Source organism: Argopecten irradians, chromosome 4, assembly GCF_041381155.1.
Source record: "Argopecten irradians isolate NY chromosome 4, Ai_NY, whole genome shotgun sequence".
Lineage (NCBI taxonomy): Eukaryota > Metazoa > Mollusca > Bivalvia > Pectinida > Pectinidae > Argopecten > Argopecten irradians.
The window spans coordinates 35,909,403-35,931,111 of NC_091137.1; the positions used below are offsets into that span (position 1 = coordinate 35,909,403).

Sequence of the window (21,709 nt, forward strand, 5' to 3'; positions counted from 1 at the left end):
GATTGTGAAAGTAATTAGAACTATAACGATTGTGAAAGTAATTAGAACTATAACGATTGTGAAAGTAATTAGAACTATAACGATTGTGAAAGTAATTAGAACTATAACGATTGTGAAAGTAATTAGAACTATAACGATTGTGAAAGTAATTAGAACTATAACGATTGTGAAAGTAATTAGAACTATAACGATTGTGAAAGTAATTAGAACTATAACGATTGTGAAAGTAATTAGAACTATAACGATTGTGAAAGTAATTAGAATATAACGATTGTGAAAGTAATTAGAACTATAACGATTGTGAAAGTAATTAGAACTATAACGATTGTGAAAGTAATTAGAACTATAACGATTGTGAAAGTAATAAGAACAATTAGAACTATAACGATTGTGAAAGTAATTAGAACTATAACGATTGTGAAAGTAATAAGAACTGCAATAATTGTGAAAGTAATTAGAACTATAACGATTGTGAAAGTAATTAGAACTATAACGATTGTGAAAGTAATTAGAACTATAACGATTGTGAAAGTAATTAGAACTATAACGATTATGAAAGTAATAAGAACTATAAAAAAATGTGAAAGTAATTAGAACTATAACGATTGTGAAAGTAATTAGAACTATAACGATTGTGAAAGTAATTAGAACTATAACGATTGTGAAAGTAATTAGAACAATAACGATTGTGAAAGTAATTAGAACTATAACGATTGTGAAAGTAATTAGAACTATAACGATTGTGAAAGTAATTAGAACTACAACGATTGTGAAAGTAATTAGAACTATAACGATTGTGAAAGTAATTAGAACTATAACGATTGTGAAAGTAATTAGAACTATAACGATTGTGAAAGTAATTAGAAACGATTGTGAAAGTAATAGAATAAACGATTGTGAAAGTAATTAGAACTATAACGATTGTGAAAGTAATTAGAACTATAACGATTGTGAAAGTAATTAGAACTATAACGATTGTGAAAGTAATTAGAACTATAACGATTGTGAAAGTAATTAGAACTATAACGATTGTGAAAGTAATTAGAACTATAACGATTGTGAAAGTAATTAGAACTATAACGATTGTGAAAGTAATTAGAACTATAACGATTGTGAAAGTAATAATGTAGAACTATAACGATTGTGAAAGTAATTAGAACTATAACGATTGTGAAAGTAATTAGAACTATAACGATTGTGAAAGTAATTAGAACTATAACGATTGTGAAAGTAATTAGAACTATAACGATTGTGAAAGTAATTAGAACTAAACGATTGTGAAAGTAATTAGAACTATAACGATTGTGAAAGTAATTAGAACTATAACGATTGTGAAAGTAATTAGAACTATAACGATTGTGAAAGTAATTAGAACTATAACGATTGTGAAAGTAATTAGAACTATAACGATTGTGAAAGTAATTAGAACTATAACGATTGTGAAAGTAATTAGAACTATAACGATTGTGAAAGTAATTAGAACTATAACGATTGTGAAAGTAATTAGAACTATAACGATTGTGAAAGTAATTAGAACTATAACGATTGTGAAAGTAATAAGAACTATAACGATTGTGAAAGTAATTAGAACTATAACGATTGTGAAAGTAATTAGAACTATAACGATTGTGAAAGTAATTAGAACTATAACGATTGTGAAAGTAATTAGAACAATAACGATTGTGAAAGTAATTAGAACTATAACGATTGTGAAAGTAATTAGAACTATAACGATTGTGAAAGTAATTAGAACTATAACGATTGTGAAAGTAATTAGAACTATAACGATTGTGAAAGTAATTAGAACTATAACGATTGTGAAAGTAATTAGAACTATAACGATTGTGAAAGTAATTAGAACTACAACGATTGTGAAAGTAATTAGAACTATAACGATTGTGAAAGTAATTAGAACTACAACGATTGTGAAAGTAATTAGAACTATAACGATTGTGAAAGTAATTAGAACTATAACGATTGTGAAAGTAATTAGAACTATAACGATTGTGAAAGTAATTAGAACTATAACGATTGTGAAAGTAATTAGAACTATAACGATTGTGAAAGTAATTAGAACTATAACGATTGTGAAAGTAATTAGAACTATAACGATTGTGAAAGTAATGTAAACGATTGTGAAAGTAATTAGAACTAAACGATTGTGAAAGTAATTAGAACTACAACGATTGTGAAAGTAATTAGAACTATAACGATTGTGAAAGTAATTAGAACTATAACGATTGTGAAAGTAATTAGAACTATAACGATTGTGAAAGTAATTAGAACTATAACGATTGTGAAAGTAATTAGAACTATAACGATTGTGAAAGTAATTAGAACTATAACGATTGTGAAAGTAATTAGAACTATAACGATTGTGAAAGTAATTAGAACTATAACGATTGTGAAAGTAATTAGAACTATAACGATTGTGAAAGTAATTAGAACTATAACGATTGTGAAAGTAATTAGAACTACAACGATTGTGAAAGTAATTAGAACTGCAACGATTGTGAAAGTAATTAGAACTATAACGATTGTGAAAGTAATTAGAACTATAACGATTGTGAAAGTAATTAGAACTATAACGATTGTGAAAGTAATTAGAACTATAACGATTGTGAAAGTAATTAGAACTATAACGATTGTGAAAGTAATTAGAACTATAACGATTGTGAAAGTAATTAGAACTATAACGATTGTGAAAGTAATTAGAACTATAACGATTGTGAAAGTAATTAGAACTATAACGATTGTGAAAGTAATTAGAACTATAACGATTGTGAAAGTAATTAGAAGTATCACGATTGTGAAAGTAATTAGAACTATAACGATTGTGAAAGTAATTAGAACTATAACGATTGTGAAAGTAATTAGAAGTATCACGATTGTGAAAGTAATTAGAACTATAACGATTGTGAAAGTAATTAGAACTACAACGATTGTGAAAGTAATTAGAACTATAACGATTGTGAAAGTAATTAGAATATAACATGTGAAGTAATTAGAACTATAACGATTGTGAAAGTAATTAGAACTATAACGATTTGTGAAAGTAATTAGAACTATAACGATTGTGAAAGTAATTAGAACTATAACGATTGTGAAAGTAATTAGAACTACAACGATTGTGAAAGTAATTAGAACTATAACGATTGTGAAAGTAATTAGAACTATAACGATTGTGAAAGTAATTAGAACTATAACGATTGTGAAAGTAATTAGAAGTATCACGATTGTGAAAGTAAAGAGAACTATAACGATTGTGAAAGTAATTAGAACTATAACGATTGTGAAAGTAATTAGAACTATAACGATTGTGAAAGTAATTAGAACTATAACGATTGTGAAAGTAAAATAGAATTATAACAATTGTGAAAATAGTTAGAATTACTATTAAACCATGAAAACTTTCTTTTTTTCTGATTGGTTACCTCTTACTTCATCCACCTGCAGTATAACTGTTACAATGTATTTTAGGTCTATTATTTGGAAGTTATAAAACGCTTATATATTTCATAAGATAACATTGTGCAATGATATGAAACCTTCTTCATATATTTGGTTAAATTCAAATGATTATAAATGATACAATAAAAAACTCAGAAAGCACATGTTTAACTAATGCGTCACAAATATACATTTATTTACCACAGTTATGACATGTAGCTGGCGTGCGTGATTACCTTCAAACTACACGTATTAATGACCTTATCCAACAAGGCATACCTGTCAAATAAAAATAATGGAGAGAAAGAAAAAAACGTACGTATGAACTGAATAAATTCAGATTAATGTACATTTTAAAGCAAGACTTAACGTATATTACATACAAAAGGTTACTTGTACTATCAGCATTCTATTCTTCTCTTTTCAGAGACAGAAATACCTCCTATGTTATTTTCTAAATACAGTAAATTGTCACATACATCGGTTGCTGTCATTTTAAAGCATATTAATATACTGTTGTGTGTGGATGTAGACTGTAAGTATATGGTGGAATGAATTTATAAGTACAAATCTAGAAAATGTGAAAGTGCTATGTGCAAGTGTAAGGGTTTGGAAACTTGATTACATAAGTGAGCAATGTCAGTAGTAAACATGATCATTGATAATTAACAAGTTTATAGTACAATGTATTGATGAAAAAAAATGAATACATGTAAATTTAATATAAAAATATATCAACAATCTTTCAGTTCTTTAATCATATAACAGATTACCGATCTCGATTATCCAAAGCTTTGTTTTTATTTGTATTGCACATGGTATAAACTCAGTCTAAACCGAAATCAAAACTCATCTGCCCTTTCAATGTTAAAATGCGAATCCATTGTGAATAATATCGCCGATTTAAATCGCTGTTGAAATAACAGGTGTTAACAAATCTCGTGCACTTGGCCTATATAACAAGCGCGTCGTCAACGACCTGATTTTTTTTTTATTTGTTCAGTTTTTACTGTATGGTGAAATGTATTATGTGTATCCTGTTGATTTTGTTATAAAATTGTACCGATCTAGAGGACATAGACAAATATATAACCGATAGACATCGAACAATAGCTGTCACTGTCAAATATGTTAAATGTAATCGCCATCTGAATCATTAGTACAATTGATTAATTAAGTTAGTTAAGTATCAACGACGTACATGACCAGCAGGTATAAAACCATTGCCTTTTTCACACTTTTTGACATTCAGGCCCCGATTTCTCGAAACAAAAACACCGTCTTAATTTGTCAAAACATATTTTTTTCCTTATGTTACTACATGTATGTAAATAATTTCTTATTGAAGTTCGTTTTTTTTTATTTAAATTCGATTGGATAAATCGGGGCAAGGTCTTACACCCGAAATTCAAACCGTGTACAAACAAATCTTATCCACTTAAGTTTATTAAGTATATATAATTATAGCCTTTCCCAGTGTGTAAACTTCACAGCGTACGTGAAAAATGTCACGGTTGACATATTACCATTCTTTAGGTTTCTTTACTCATTTTATTGTTTGTTTCGTATGCTATCTTTTGACGTCACAATAAAACAAAATACACAAGATATGCTATTTATTTCATGTTTATTTGTGTGGTAAAATCAATTGCAGTTATAAACATTCTTCCCAGAATTATGTCACAATAAATTGTATAGGTCAGTTAAAAAACAAGACGAGACTTTGACGAGACAAGTCCAGACCTACTCCATTAATCAGATATCTTCAATAAAGGTATAATATTTAAACGCTCTCCCTACCAACCCGCGGAGCGAGGGATTAACGCCGCTGACTTTTAACGCCAGCGCCGTTAAGTATGATTGCGACAGGATTGCCCAGGCAGAGGAAAATGTGAACCATATATATATCGATTGAATAGCGGTATCTCCAACACATTACGACGGGTTCCTTTCGAGTGCACGGCGTATAACAACTAGTTATTGACTAGTTACGGCAAGTTTTCAGCTATAGGATTATTTGTCATTGGGACCTTAAACCGACACTCTTAATACGTGTAGATGTATAAATAGATGATCGAGTGAAATTGGATTTTAATTTTAACGGAAAGAGCACGTGAAACACGGCGTGGAGTGTAAACTGTGTAATTGAATCGACATAGTACATTATGATGTTTTAGTTCAGTTAAAAGCTCACCAAGTTGATTAATACCATAACGTTTAGCTACATCCACGTGCTTCCATATCTATTTTTTATTAAAAGCATCCAAGATGTTTTTGAAGTCTGTACTGTCCGGAGTTTTACTGTCCGTACTTGTGATAGCCGTATCGGCTAGTGTGACGGACAAACTGCTGCGCGTGACATTATTCGAAGTTGGAGAACTTTGGTACCGGTCAGTTGACACCATCACAGGGCGATTTGTGTCCTTATTGACCACATGGCCAGATTTTTATGCACTAACCACTTATGTAATTGTAGCATTATTAGGTATTGGATTATACTACTTTTATCAGTTGATGTTTGTTCCGTTAAATCGGATTCGAATTCTCGGCGATCTTGGATACCATAAAGAGGGAAAATTCACGATGAAGGAAATCGCCAATTCCGTCCGAAAAAGGAGAAATGTTGGAAATGTTCCAGCGGTGTATCCGAACGGATGGTTCGGTATAATGGAATCACATACTCTCTCAAAGGGAAGCTCCACATATGTATCGATCCTAGGTAAGTACCAAATAACAGAATAAATAATGAATACTTATAAATTATAAAAAAAATGCACATGAGCGGTGTATGTTTATGTGTTCCCATCGGTACAAGTAACAAATTCCCCCTGGGCTTTGTGACGAAACACACTAGAGTGGTTCTCTGAACTTTTTCCCGGAGGTTCCGATGTGATCCGCACTTTTTTGTTTTGTTTAAGTCACACGTTTCTCCTTGAGATAGGTCACAGCTTTCTCTTTACTAATGACATTCACGTCCCAATGAACACAATGACAACAATCTCGTCTTCGTTAGCAGCTGAATTAAAAAAAAACTAGAACAGTAAGACAAGACGGCAGTTACAAACATAACGAAAAAATACATTTCACAACCACGTGTAATACACACCTGAACTCTCATGTTGCAACTATATACATTTACAATGTTTATAAGAATGGATTCTCATACATCATCGTAAATTCACAACACCAATGGTAAACATACGCATGGATTAGTGTTTTAAATTATTTTTATTAAAAGGATAGATCTTGATGATGAGAAGACATATTATTGATGAACAGAGATCTCCATGCCAATCGTATTTCTTAATTATATACATAAATGACAATCGGAATCTTCAATGACAAGCTTAACTAGTAGGCACAAGAATAATCTAATGCCACCCATATGATGATAGCATATAGCTATTAATTATAATCATAGATAATGACAAACATAAATTGAATGACGATCGGGCATAAATTTTATGACGAACATAACCATTATAGACAGACATACAGACATAAATATTAATGTCAAACATAAATATTAATGACAATGCTTTATCCTAGTGTCAAAATAAATCTTAATGATGAGCATGATACAGTGATTACATACTATTTATAATAGTAAAGTTTATTTCCACGAAAACAAATCATGGTAATCTTTTATACGGATGTTGTGTAGATATATACAAGTATGTACTCATATGACCTAATTCCGTCTTAATCCCTTCCTATGTTAACGTGAAGAGGGATCGTATCTTAGTTGACATTGGGCGTTATATTAGTGAATCATAAACGAAACGCCTCCTGTGAGATATAAAAAGTATACAATCGCCCTACCCTCTCATCGTGACGAAGCGCTTGTTTCTGAAGCATGTAGTCTGTTATTAACTCTCATGCTCCCGAAATAATGTTCTCATTGTTCAGTGAAATTAAAGACCAGTATACTATGAAGTTTAACAGTACTCGGGTCGGCTGTGTTTACCTGGCTATAGCTCGACATGGGTTTATTGAAACGTACGTCCCCATCGATCCACATGGAAACGGCTACTGTAGCAGAAGACACTTTTACTTTTACATATACCAAATCAATATGTATAAACAATTCCAGCTTCAGCACTTTTCTAGTCCATTCGCCTGGCGTGGTATAGAACTTATCAAACTTATATAGAGTCGTGTTTAATAAATCATTATTAATTACAGTTCTAGACGCATGTATGAATTAAACATTCAATAGGAATGGAATCAATGATCATGGCAATAAAATGATTTCTCGTGTAACTGCCGTGTCCCCGTGGAGCGATGAAATGTGGGATTTTATCCCCTGGGGTGTTATATATATATAAATGGCAGTAGGTTATAGCGTTCATCGTCTTATAAATACATTATTCCATGTAGGTTGTCAGGAATTGGTATCATCGGTGCTATAACGTTGCTGACAAGCAGGCATCTTTGTCTTTAGAGCACACAACTTATAGTTTTCAAACTATTATACTCTAGCTGTTTTTGACAAATTATTGGAACACTGCATTATAAACTGACATCGCTTGTGTTCAACAACTGCATTGCATGCACGCATGTTATATGTCTACATTAAATACAATTGTTACTTCGATCGTGCTTTTCAATTAATCAATCGATCATTCAAATCAAACCAACAAGCCAACCAATTATCTGATGATGACAACGGTTCGTGATCCTTATATGTAAGAATTGATATCTTAAACTTTGTAAAATCAAAAGTGTGTAAACTTTGTCAAGATAAGATGTAATTGTATACCTGTATAAAAAGGTGCGCTGTGTAGTGAACCCAATCGTTGTTTACACGCTCTGCAGCATTTGTAACATACTCGTGGTAAACAGTACACACCATCAACATATATCGGAAATGAGCAAAGTTGGTGTTAGATTTACAACAGATCATTTCCGTTTATTTAAAAATAAACACAATACTGGTACGCCAACGTGTTAGACTGGTAGGGTATGTGTGTATGTCTTTTTGGTGAAGATATATGACGGTTATATATGATGATATCAGCAGAACCATGTAGGCCAAAAATGTTTACCTACATGGAACTTCCGCTGATATGTGTCATACACCAACATACTTCCGCAATATCACGGTATCCATTCTCTTCCCCCTCATCCCTCCCCCTACACACACCTCACTGCACCCCCTCACCCCTCTCCCAAGAATACACACTCATCAAACACTCGCCAATAATTAATGATAAGAAATCATAGCTTCCACAATCGTTTATAATAATTCATACACGAAGTACAGTACTACATTGTAGGATAGACACACTACCACCATATACACTATATATAATATTGCATATATACATGTACAATGCACACGTGTATTACAATTAATTACCTACTCGATCAGGCCGTAGACATGTACATACAAACATGTATATACACAGCAACGCACGTGAGTCGTGACCAATTAAGAATAGATATTCGTTTGATTATGCAATGGGTTTATTATTCTTATTTTATTGGTCTACTACATAAGTATAGTATTCATTTATTTTACAGTTATCTACATGTGTTGGTACATTTATTCTACATTTTACGGGGCTAGGTACTCGGTCATTCAGGTAAAATATCGGTGAAGACATTTCGGCAAATTAAGTAACCACATGGCACGCATGAAACAATCTTGACCAAATACAACTTACCGACCGATAATTGCGTGAAACTGACGCGTTTTAACACGATCGGATGTATAAGGGTTATACATAAATGGAAGTACAATATGTGTAATGAATCAATTCTGGTAGTACGCCGAGTCTGTCACTACCTATAGCTATATAAACATATATACTTGACCCTTGACAATGATCCGATAAATAAACAAACCGAATTGTTCGACAATCACTTTAAAATATGTTTAAGTACACTTGTACGAAACAAGCAGGAACTGACCTGCTTTTTGAATCGATCTCACGAGGTCAAATCGCTGAGTCGTGAAAAAATCATTGCTAATTACTTCACTTGCCTAGGGCTCGCGATTACCTAATTAATAAGGTCAGTCAGATTTCGACGCTGTGATATACCGATATACAAGGTATTTAATACTTGAGTTACTATAGGTAGTTTAATGCTATATATACATGTACATTGTAACACTATTGTTTATGTGTTGCGTTCATCGTCACATGAATGTTAACTGTCACTATAAAGCTGTGTTAACATCGTCCCATGAACATTACACATGTCACTATAAAGTTATATCAAAATACTACTTTTGTTTGTTGCGTCCATCGTCCCATGAACAAAAGCAATTCTGTTTGTTGGTTGGTTGCGTTCATCGTTCATGAACGTTATCCGTCACTAAAATGTTATATTAATACTATTGAATATTTTTTTGCGTTTACCCATTATAAAGTAACGTCGATATGTCCGGTTTATGTACACTGTAGTAGCTGGTGAGTACCATATCGGTTCACCATAGTCTAAAATGCTGGGTTTAGGAGGGGAGAAAGCGGTCTTACAGTTACTGCGTGGTCAGCAATGACATGCATACCATTACCACAGCAGGTTAATTAGTTATATAAGTACATATAGGTATATCAGATACAATTTTAGAAACACCAGGTCGATATTGCTATTATGACGCCATATCGCCCAAACGTTCAGTTCCTCAGGGTGATGTCCTAAGGCCTTCACTCTTCGAATTTATTGTAAATTGATATTTTAAAATCAACTTCACAGATCTAATTTAAAACGGAAGAACTTAGTCCTCGGTTATTATTTATTTTTACACGGGTGATATGTCCCCATAGTGTCCTCAACAAAGGTTCATAATCTTTTAGACTCTAATTAAAGCGTCCGAAACTATTTTATTGACGCTAGGATCCTAACTATAATTCCAAAGTCTTTATGACCATGACCTCTATAGGCCTAATCTTACATGCATGGTATGTGCAATTCATTGATTCTGACACTTATCACATACGTAATCTTTAATACTGTTTCCTTTGACATCCGGAACCAGCTCTCATCAACGTTAAATGATTAAAATTGGTTTATTGTACGTGCCTAATATCATATCCGGGAGATTGTTTATCACGAGTTAATTTATCGTCCGATCCATTGTATTGGAGTATCGACTCTGGGAACTTATTGATTAATTTTGACAGAAAAGTTCCGGATTTGATTCGGAAACACGCGCGTACTATCAGTGTGGCATATCGCGCTCGGAATTTTGTTTTTTGTTTAATTGGGAAATGTCCAAGATTCCATTTCCTAAATCAGAATTTCATTCGTTTGACATCATAATGACTTACTGACATGAAGAGAATATTTAAAACGTCATCCTCGATATTCTAGGGATTACTATCACTGTCGTGATATCCATCCCTGAACTATGTCACAGCAAAAGTGAAGGCATTTCAAGAGAAGTCAAAATGACCAATCACAGACCTAGCGAGACTTCCGTTGAAGATTAAACTTTGACCACAGCAATCCATATACTGTATTATTATTTATTTTCTTAGATATACTAAATTACTTTTGTCTCTATTGTCGCACCGACAGCCGCCAGTTTTGATAGGACATAATCCGGGGGTGGATATAACGATAGTGATAGTAACCCATTAAGTATCGATGATGCTAATGCGTATGTTAAGAATAATACATTAAAATATCCACCTGCAAAATAAGGATTCTCACAACTCTATACACGGCACTTCTATACCCAAGTTAGACCCCTCACGCACCTGAAACACGTTCATACAACGTGTATACAGCATTTGTATCTCGCAGAATTATATGCCCTTGTTGGTATGTAATCAATTGTTACCTTATGTTTTTCTAGGCGTTACGTCTCTGATTTTAAAGAAAATGACGTTACGATTACGCTGGCAAACTAATAACGTCACAGTTAATTGAACAAGAGCAGATCAGTAATATGTTGGAACGAGATTGCTATCATGTTTTACATACGTCACCAAAAACCGGTATTTAGTTTTTGAGACCTTGCCATTCAGTGGCGTAGTACTTTCATTTTGAATATAATATCTCCACGCGTCCAAACAGGAATGCAAATAAACAGTGCAAAAAATCTAATCACCGGAAAGACTTGGGTCCACAACTTGAATGAACAGTTGGATTTTAGAAATCAATCAAGTGACATTTTATGAGTATAATAGGAATGAAACTCGGCGTAGAGTGTAATTGCGCCAAGGAATATCTTTTATGGTTTGTGTTTGTAGAGTTGAACAAGTATCGAGTCTCTGACAGAACACAATACATATCTGTCGTTTTGTTTCCTATAATCGAAAAGGGTTTCTTCTTGATGTCCTCGTGATTTAAAGTTTTGCCTTCTTGTCGTTTTGTATCAATCCATTCATTCGTAAGTGATTACCTACATACAAATTTATTCATTTGTGGTAACACCTAACGATAGGCGCTGTTTGGTTTACTTAGTGTTAGGTTGGAAACGTCTGCACGTTTAAAAGAATTTGAGATATCACGAAGGATTTAGTTTCACCATTGCTTTACGTAGCATTTCCAATTAAAGATTCACTATAAGAACAGAGCAGACGATAGCCGTCTTCGATCTCATTGTTCTGGGGGATATCCGGTATCGGTGTTGGCAAGGTTGTATGTTTTCCTGACTGGAATGTTCCTATCGATGTTTTTTTTATGTGAGGTGTGTACGTGATGTCGATCAGGCATAGAAAGGTTCCAGAAATATTGCCTTAGCATGTCTCGCACCCAAATTATCTAGATTTGTCCACAAATGAAGTCCGGTTACAGACCGCCTCCCAAGAGCACTGTCGACTCTTTGTTTGGAATAACCTGCTGATTCATATAATGACGCTTGTAATATCAAATCGAGTTTATCGAAAACTTTAGGAGGGGTTAAGTACACATTGTAATAATATATCTTTATTTGCTTTAAACATCCTGTCTTAATTAAGAATAGTTAATTTACTTTCAGTTTCGTTTCTGTAATCTACTTTTATTAGTTTCTTTAGAGATTACGTTACGTCATCACATGCATTGACTCTTGCTTATACATGTAGGTCCCCACTTACATCGCTTTGCTTTCCACTTTCCAGTAAACCAATTTATTTTTAAGGTTTTACATGCACAAGGAAGAGATAGGAGGTATACTCATGATTGTTTCTTGGAAGAAAACCGACTTTCATGCATTGATCTGATTGTTTCTTGGTAGGAAGAGATCCCACTTTTATACATTGATCTGATTGGTTCTTGGTAGGAAGAGATCCTACTTTTATACATTGATCTGATTGTTTCTTGGTAGGAAGAGATCTGACTTTTATACATTGATCTGCTTTGTTTCTTGGTAGGAAGAGATCCCACTTTCATCATTGATCTGTTGTCTTGTAGAAGAGACTTTCATGCATTGATCTGTTGTTTCTTGGTAGGAAAAAATCCCACTTTCATGCATTGATCTGCTTGTTTCTTAGTAGGAAGATATCCCACTTTCATGCATTGATCTGATTGGTTCTTGGTAGGAAGAGATCCGACTTTCATGCATTGATCTGATTGGTTCTTGGTAGGAAGAGATCCGACTTTCATGCATTGATCTGATTGGTTCTTGGTAGGAAGAGATCCGACTTTTATACATTGATCTGATTGTTTCTTGGTAGGAAGAGATCCCACTTTCATGCATTGATCTGCTTGTTTCTTGGTAGGAAGAGATCCCACTTTCATGCATTGATCTGCTTATTTCTTGGTAGGAAGAGATCCGACTTTTATACATTGATCTGATTGGTTCTTGGTAGGAAGAGATCCGACTTTTATACATTGATCTGATTGGTTCTTGGTAGGAAGAGATCCGACTTTTATACATTGATCTGATTGTTTCTTGGTAGGAAGAGATCCGACTTTTATACATTGATCTGATTGTCTGGCTATTATTTCTTGGTAGGAAGAGTTCCCACTTTCATGCATTGATCTGCTTGTTTCTTGGTAGGAAGAGATCCTACTTTTATACATTGATCTGATTGGTTCTTGGTAGGAAGAGATCCGACTTTTATACATTGATCAGATTGTTTCTTGGTAGGTGAATATCTGAGTTTATTCATTAATAGAAGCTATAGGTTTTAATGAATGTTTACTAATAATAAAAGGGTTTATTATTATTATTTCTCTCTTTTAAGCCGTCAACTGGTATGTAAATTGATATCATTTATTTTATTCACTCATGATCTTAGCTGGAATATGATTTATATTATTAAGAAGGCTGAGGTCACATTCAAACGAAAAAAAAACCCAATAAATCAATTATTGATATTGTATTTTGATTCATGAATAATCATGTACTGGTAAAAAAAACTTTATTTTACAGCATTTCACATACATTTGCGGTCTGCGTTTATAACCTCTGCATTGCGACTAAATATTGTTTTCTCTCATTTCACTCAGTGCAATTGTCACTGTAGCAACGGGCAAGCACTTTCGATATGAATCTAATCCAAAATCGCGTTTTAAATGTTTGCGCGATAGAATCAGTTAATATCAAAGACCTGGATTTACGTCACCGATGGAGTTGTCAGCTTTGCAGTGGGGGTAATTTCCTCTTTGTTTGTACATGTCACGTGATTATATTGGAAATTGAAACAATGTCAATATTGACTTTGGTGTCAGTTGATGTTCTAACACTTGACGTGACGTAATTAGGACAGGGAGACTGACGAGCTAATATATCCAAATGATGTTCGTTTCATCGCTATGACGTATCAAGAACACATGTTGATATTGATTCCATGACAGGGCACTCGATAAACGATACAAGCCACCAAGCAACATTGATCACCACAAGAAGTTAAACACACGTCACATGCCGATCAGCGTATTGCTAAATAAACAAATCAGCTTTGTTGATCAATTTTTATATGTATTGGAAAACATTTGTGTTTCATATCCTTAACAGGCTAAGCTGGTGATAGGGCATTCCATCCAAACCACACACAAAATATAATATATATAGAATATTTTTGGTCTATGTAGTTCCGTTATAAGCAAAATAAAAGAAAAAAATTTGAATATTGCATGCGAGGATTTCCTTATAAGATTACCATATTTTAATATGGAGTCAGAGTGTAAGTAAAACACATTTTTCAAAGTAGTTTAACAAATGATTATCCCTCCACCTTAGATGCTTAAAGTCATATTTTACCTATAATTTAAGACATAATGACAAAACCCTGTCACTTTGGTGGAAGGTCGCTTCATAGCAAACAGGTATACGGTCGTGGAGATGTGACAAAATAAATGTTATCTTTTAAATATCTTGATTTGTTTATTTATAAACTAAATATGGATCGGCTTAACGTTTGATTTAAGTACGGGTTGATTTAAATAATGGAGGATTGGAAGAGTATAAATGAAGATTAATGCTGTCAGCGAGGGTCTATATTCTTGTCAACAACTTGTAGCAACAACGATGTTTCAAACTTCGTGGTTTATTTGAAAGATAAATAAAAATAAAGCTCAGATTCTGATCAAATATAAATTTTATTTCAAAAATGTTTTCTTAAATCAAAAGATTCAGTTTGGATAGGACAGCAGACAAGGCTTATTAACGCTATCTCCAATAAATATCGATTTTCCAAATGTTTACTTGTAAAAGGCTTTAATTTGGTGATCTTGAATATATAGGATTATTCCCTCCTCTTCGAAGATTGTGAATGTTAGTTGAATCTGGATGTTTAATAGGACATCAATGGCGAAGCAAAATAAAGAATGAACTGGTATGAAAATCAAATTAGAAAATCTAATGAATGAATCAGCACGTAATATGAAGATAAAAGTGAAAGAAGAGGTCGCGAAGTGAAGCTAAAATAGTTAGCATAAATCTGATGTACTGATTAATGTAACTTCGTTTAGGGTACTGTATCAACATCGCCCTTGGTATCCAGTATCTCTGGGTCAATCAGTACCATTGGGGAACTAAGCAAATATCATTGTTACCTGACTTTCGCATAGTTGTATTTTCCGGCCACTGTTAAGCTGTTTTATTGTATAAAGGTCAATGCTCTTTAGATTTTTATAGTTCAATTTACAGCTACGCCTTTACAACATATCGCGTCACACCTAATCGGTAGCCTTTGATGCGACATCAAGAGGCCAAAGAAATATAGCGATATTTACTTCGTAAAATCCGGGGTACTTTCAGTTGCAGCTTTGCCAAAATACCTGTCTGTTTATATTTCTTATCAAATTGAGTTTGTAATTGATATTTTCTTGGTTTGTTTTCTCTGTTGCATACGACAGAATCTTGTTAGTCAAACTTCAAGGTAATAAAGGGTATGCTACACTAGTACTACTATCGTGCGTTACTCCCCTTAGACGCTTTAGATAAGCTGAGACCGATTTCCCCCTCTCTGTGACAGAAGGTAAACAGGGAGGAAACAAATATTGCACAGTAGACATTTAGACATTTAGAGTTCATTGTAATGTGTGATAAGCCACAAGGTTATCAAATGTAGGGTAAGAACCGGGACCATGGACCAACCCACAAATACATTACATTATACCCCTATTTTTTGTATCATATAGTTCGCCTCTTGTCCTTGCACTTGGTGTTATGCAACACTGAATCATGCAGGTGAGACGTTATTATCTCTAAGTTCGTGGTTCGTGTGCACTTATAACTCAAAGTTGTCATCAGCTGTCACTGCTATTCTGTTGGTATTTCTTTCTCTATCACTGTTCATCGCCATGTTGCCTTTTGGTCTCTGAACTAAAACATCTCTATTCTTGACAATATTTTTTTTTTTTTTTTTTTTTTAAATTTTCTTGCTTGTGAAGTTTTCAATGAAATACTATTATTTGTGTCTCAGATCCGCCACGCATCTTCTCTTATCTAGCTCTTTCAAGACTTTTTTTTCATCGCTAATACATATATAATTTTGCCATCTTCAATACTATATGACAACTCCTTTATTTCGTGAAAATATTAATATTTATGTATTATTTCTATATATTAAATATATATATATATATAGATATTCCTGAAGAGCCATCACGAAATGGCGAAAGTGCTATAGGAAGGTCATTGAGTTTTATTTTTCATAAATAGATAGATATATATACACTTTATGCTGGTTATACACCTTATACCTTTCATTTACACTTCCTTTCAGAAAATATCTTCACGAATCGATACATTTATAAAGTTTCGCCCCTTAGAGTTTCCCTAAACAAACATTCTAATTTGTTTTACCTTATTACAATGATTTCTCGTTAATATAGGTAGTAGATATCTGCCTTCCATTTCCGTGATCCTTCACAGGTTTAGGTTAGTTTGATAATTAGTCTTCGGGTGTTCTTTTTTATCATCCTCCTATTTATCAGGTAAATGACCTACCCTCAAACACTAATATCTGAACATTGCATACATTTATGTTACCATTCAATAACGTAACCATTGACGTCACCGTTTGTAACGTCGTCTCTGATTGGCTAAAAATTAGGTGTAATCATTTCATGGAAAACATAATCCCGTAAGAAACAATTAAATCATAGTGTATATTGTACTTTCATCATCGTCACCTTCTTCTCGATTATTAAGAGTACACAATAATTTAAGTGGTATCGCTCTATAACATTAAAATGTTTAGTAAAACTGAAGGCAACCAAGAGGAAAAAATCTGAACCAACTTCAGGCCAGAAAAAATTCATTGAAGGCTTCAGAGAAAGCGACGCTCAAGATAATCCTTAGATAATAGATAACATTACATATTGTGTTTTTTTGTTAGTTTTATATTTTTGTCGTTGCTATGTGCGGATCTCTTGTTGTAACAAACCCTTCCAACTTTCTGAATTGTTACCATACAATGTAAATGGGTCCAAGACAGGGACATATTCAGTCATTTTGATGAAAGTCGTACTGTTCTTCTGAAATTACGCAATATCTTAATGAGTATTGAATATCTCAAGACAGAAATATGAATTGATCTTTATTAGCAGCCAGACATGAATCTACATGTGATATGATATCTAACATTATCTGTCTGATATCGCACAGTTAATATGGCCGTAATATTATTCCATTATTCAAGACTACAAGATAAATATTAACTTTTTAGACAAATGCCTTTGCATGAAGCGAAACGAAATGTGTAAATGTATATAAATAAACAGACAAAATGACACGGACCCTGAATGAGCGCTTTCGTTTCGAGCGCTCAATCAATATCCGTGTTATTTACACATCGAAATAGGATAACTGCTCAAAAATGTGACGAAAGCGCTCCGTCAGCGTCCGTATTATTAATTTTGTCATTCCTAGAATTAAATGAGCAATGTTTGCATTATGTGATTTTTAACCTAAGTGTGGAAATCGATCAGAAACCAAGTCAATATATTCCAGGAGTTAAATATCTAGAGTATTAAAATGACAATACCGCTGTTACCGTACACATTACAAGCCATTCTTTGTCTTTATATATCATGTTCAATCATCATTTATTAACCAATTGGTTTTAAACTAGATAAAGCTACGGGAACATGTTTATAATTAAGAGTCAAATATGTGAACAGTACATTGTAAAGATTCGTATATACATGTATAATGGAGTCGTTCAATATCTATCATTTACATTATGATGCGCGCATACATGCGAAGCCTTTTACCTTTATGCTCTACATATGCCTATTTATTAAATCAAGCATTTGTATTATTTTTGTTTCTACCACAATAGACGGTTATTCAACTCTTAGGACATTAAATAAACATTGCAGCTGTTGATTAACAATTTGTTTATACCACACGTGGTATAAACTATGTACGCATTCTGATTGGCTGACACGGTGAACTTTGACCGAACTACTTATTTCTCAGTGTCACGTCATCATTGTCAACGTCATCAATAATCAAATGGCGTCATTCTATGTTGTGATCGCAGCTTGACGTCCAAAACTGTTGTTGGAAAGCGGATGCGTTGTGGTCGTTGTGTCAAAGTACGTGACGTTTTCATGCATGTTAAATTGATCATATTGAAGTACTAATAATACATCTTGACGGACAAGAATTTCACTGACGAGTTTCGTAGATTTAACGTGTATGAAACGAACATGATTTTGATGGTAATGGCTTGATGGTTATTTGGCGGGAAATAGACGATGCCGTGTCGTGCGAATGCTTTTACATGTATACATGTAGTCCGACATTGAGTTTTATTTTCTGAAAGCAACTATGAAGATTTGAACTCAATAAGACGTTGAATGAGTATTATTTAACCCTAAAGGTGTTCTCAATTAGAGAAATTTGATATCGATAGATTCTTTATCAAACGATGACTTTTAAATACTAATTAGTGTCGTTTTGTTTATGAAAATATAGCTACACCTGATTTGCATATTTCGGTAAAAACACGCTACCGTATCCCCGCCGTATTTCTATCGGCAAAAAACGAATATGATTGTGGTAGAAACAGGTCACACTATTCGTGGTTGTTGAATATTTAATTTACAGCACACTCGTAAGTTATTTTGTAAAAGTTACAAAAGACATCTTTTGTAACTTTAAAAAAAATAACTCACTCGTGTGGAATAAATTCAATATTCAACAACCACTCATTGGGTATCCTCTATATACTTAGCAATGGAATCTAATCTACTGGCGAACACAAACATTGATACTGGACCCAGATGCTGATAAAGTCTTTATTTGTTCGTTAGTGATTTGTTATTTTATTTATAATATTCTGTATTTGCATATTACAGAGTTATTTGCCTTTGTGGGTAGGTATTGATTGTGGCGTCATGTGGTTGCGAGCGTAACGCCATATTGTTTCGGAGAAAACAACGTGAATTGCGCCAACAAAATAATGACGTCACAATGGATACTTGTTCGCAAGGAAGCTCTGCAATCTACAATCTTCAAAGACCGAATGAATGTTGACACTTTAAAGTCAGGGGACCGATTTCAGTAATAGTGGCACAATTTTATGACAGGTTACGGCGCAAAGTACTGACGATGACATCTAGTGTGTAACGTAACTCGTGTTACAGATTCGATCGTTGTTGTTTGAGCAGTAAGTAAGTCATCTCACGGCAACGGCAAACAGGCAACCATGGCCAATACGTCTCATTGTTTTGGTTCATATCGATAAAATGATATCGATCCAGGGCAAGGTCGGCCGTGCGTTTGTACATTTGTACTTACGCCTTTGTATACATTAGGTAATGTTAGTATGTTTCGGAGTCGGTTGCTGAAACTGGCATTGCCTAGACACGTTGCGTTGAAAGCTATTTACTGATGTTGTGTATCGTCTAAGCGCCACCACCAGCATGTATCCGATTTGTGTTTTGTAAAGTACAAATTAAAGAACATCAAATACAATATACCGTAGTATTGATAATTAAGCGGCATGCTTTCGAAAAAGTCTTCTTATAAATTATGGTTATATTTTAATATCCTTTGGAATGTTCATACACAAAACCAAAACATTACAAGTTTTATGTAATACTAGTATAGTGGATATATGCTTGTTATAATATGATTGACAGGTACAGATCTACATGCAATTGCTCAGCTCTTAACATTTAGTTTTTAAATGAAATATTATCCTAAATCTAAAGTGTTTTCATTTTACCATGATAACCGCAAAAACGCCATTGTCAATTAAAAGAGCATGAACAGGGATTGTAATCAGAAAATTAACATGCCAGATTTCAAAACTAGCAACGCATGTTTCATGAGCATTCCGCACCTTAAATAGGCGTCTTAAGTTAAAATTTCCCATAGAAAAGCATTACAGAATTTAAGGGAAAATCTTCAGGAATTTGCCTTATCCTCTGCAATGCTTTCTTATGAGGAAACTTAATTTATAAGAAATTTTCTAAAGATGTTTGTGAAACTGGGCCTAGCGTATCTTATTGTGTTATAGAGTGGATCGAGATACTTATATAATAATGTTGACAAATAGGCATATCAGGTACCGATTGGTTCGTATCAAATCTAGTTCCTCAGCTCTGAACATTTATCGAGTATGAACGTTTTTTATTATTATAATTTATTTCCACAAATGAAACAGTATCTCAACCTATAGTCTTTTTATTTTACCATGGTTGCCGCGAAACCGTCATTGACACCTGACATACAAGAACATGTACAGTGATTGTTTTCAAGTAATTAGCATGATACGTTTCCAAATAGCAAGGTATGTTATCTAAACAAGCCATGCTAACCCAACTGTGGTTCTCAGTACTGGAACCATAGAGGTTCTGGTTTATTTTTATTTACCATTGTCAACACGATAAGCCATCTTGTACGGAGGCAGCCAGCCGTATTGTGTTGCACAACCCTATTGTGTGAATGGGTGCTCATACGGGGTAATGTAATACATTATATTACCTTGCGAGTAAAAAGACAAAAGTTGGATGTATTGTTGAATGGTGTACAATACGACAACCACAATATCTGTTGTATGAATGTGCTTGTGCTTGATATGCATTCTTTAAAGAACAAACAACAATAGCTGCACAGCCAGTCTAGTCAATCAAGCCTCCTGGTAGGCAATGATTATGTTTCTACCGTATACACATATATTGTTCTGTGTAAGATGTATTCTAATGGTCTTATATTAATAAGTTTACTTAAGAATTGATTTGAAAAGAATTACTCGATTACCATATGGTTGTTTGTATTCCACATAGTTTTATAACATCTGATTCCTCCTAATCGGTTTTTCACTTTGTGATTTACGAAATAACTTTTCAGTAAACTATTGTATTTACATATTGATAACGAAGAACAATCATGTACGGTAATGTACACATATGTATGATTTGTTCGCTGAAATAGTATTTTTCCGTTTGATTAATTATCAAATTCATTGCATTGTAGTTTTCTATATTTTTAAAGCTATTGATGCGTTGGGCTTTATATATCCATCATACAACTGTACTCTACTCTATAATTCTTTGATCTGTACAGAATATTTTTAGTTCATAAATCAAAAAAGTCAGCTAGACTGGTACATGAAATGTACAAATAATGCGACAACAATGTTGAATATATTTAATGAGGTTATTTGTAACACGGAAGAATTCGATTATAAATTACACACAAAAAGTACGGAAGCACAGTGCTGAAATTACACTGGTGTACTATTATAACATTGTTTACAAGCCATCTATATATCAACACATATCATTATATGTATAAAGTGTATAATATCTGTTGCTCGGTGATTACACTAGACATGACCAATTAGCTATAAATGCTTGGCATAATTATTAATATGATTCCATAAATAAATATACTGTCACATTGATCAAA

At 33.4% G+C, this 21,709-nt stretch overlaps 1 protein-coding gene across 1 annotated transcript in view; it reads left to right on the plus strand.

Annotated features, from left to right (window-relative positions):
- Positions 1-5,109: 5,109 nt before the first annotated feature.
- The window catches only part of LOC138321480 (cholesterol 7-desaturase nvd-like), a 31,255-nt gene continuing 14,655 nt past the window's right edge, over positions 5,110-21,709 (plus strand). The window contains exon 1 of the mRNA XM_069265206.1: positions 5,110-6,169. Coding sequence (XP_069121307.1) covers positions 5,719-6,169 — 451 coding nt within the window. The 5' untranslated portion in view covers positions 5,110-5,718. The remainder of the gene's footprint in view (positions 6,170-21,709) is intronic.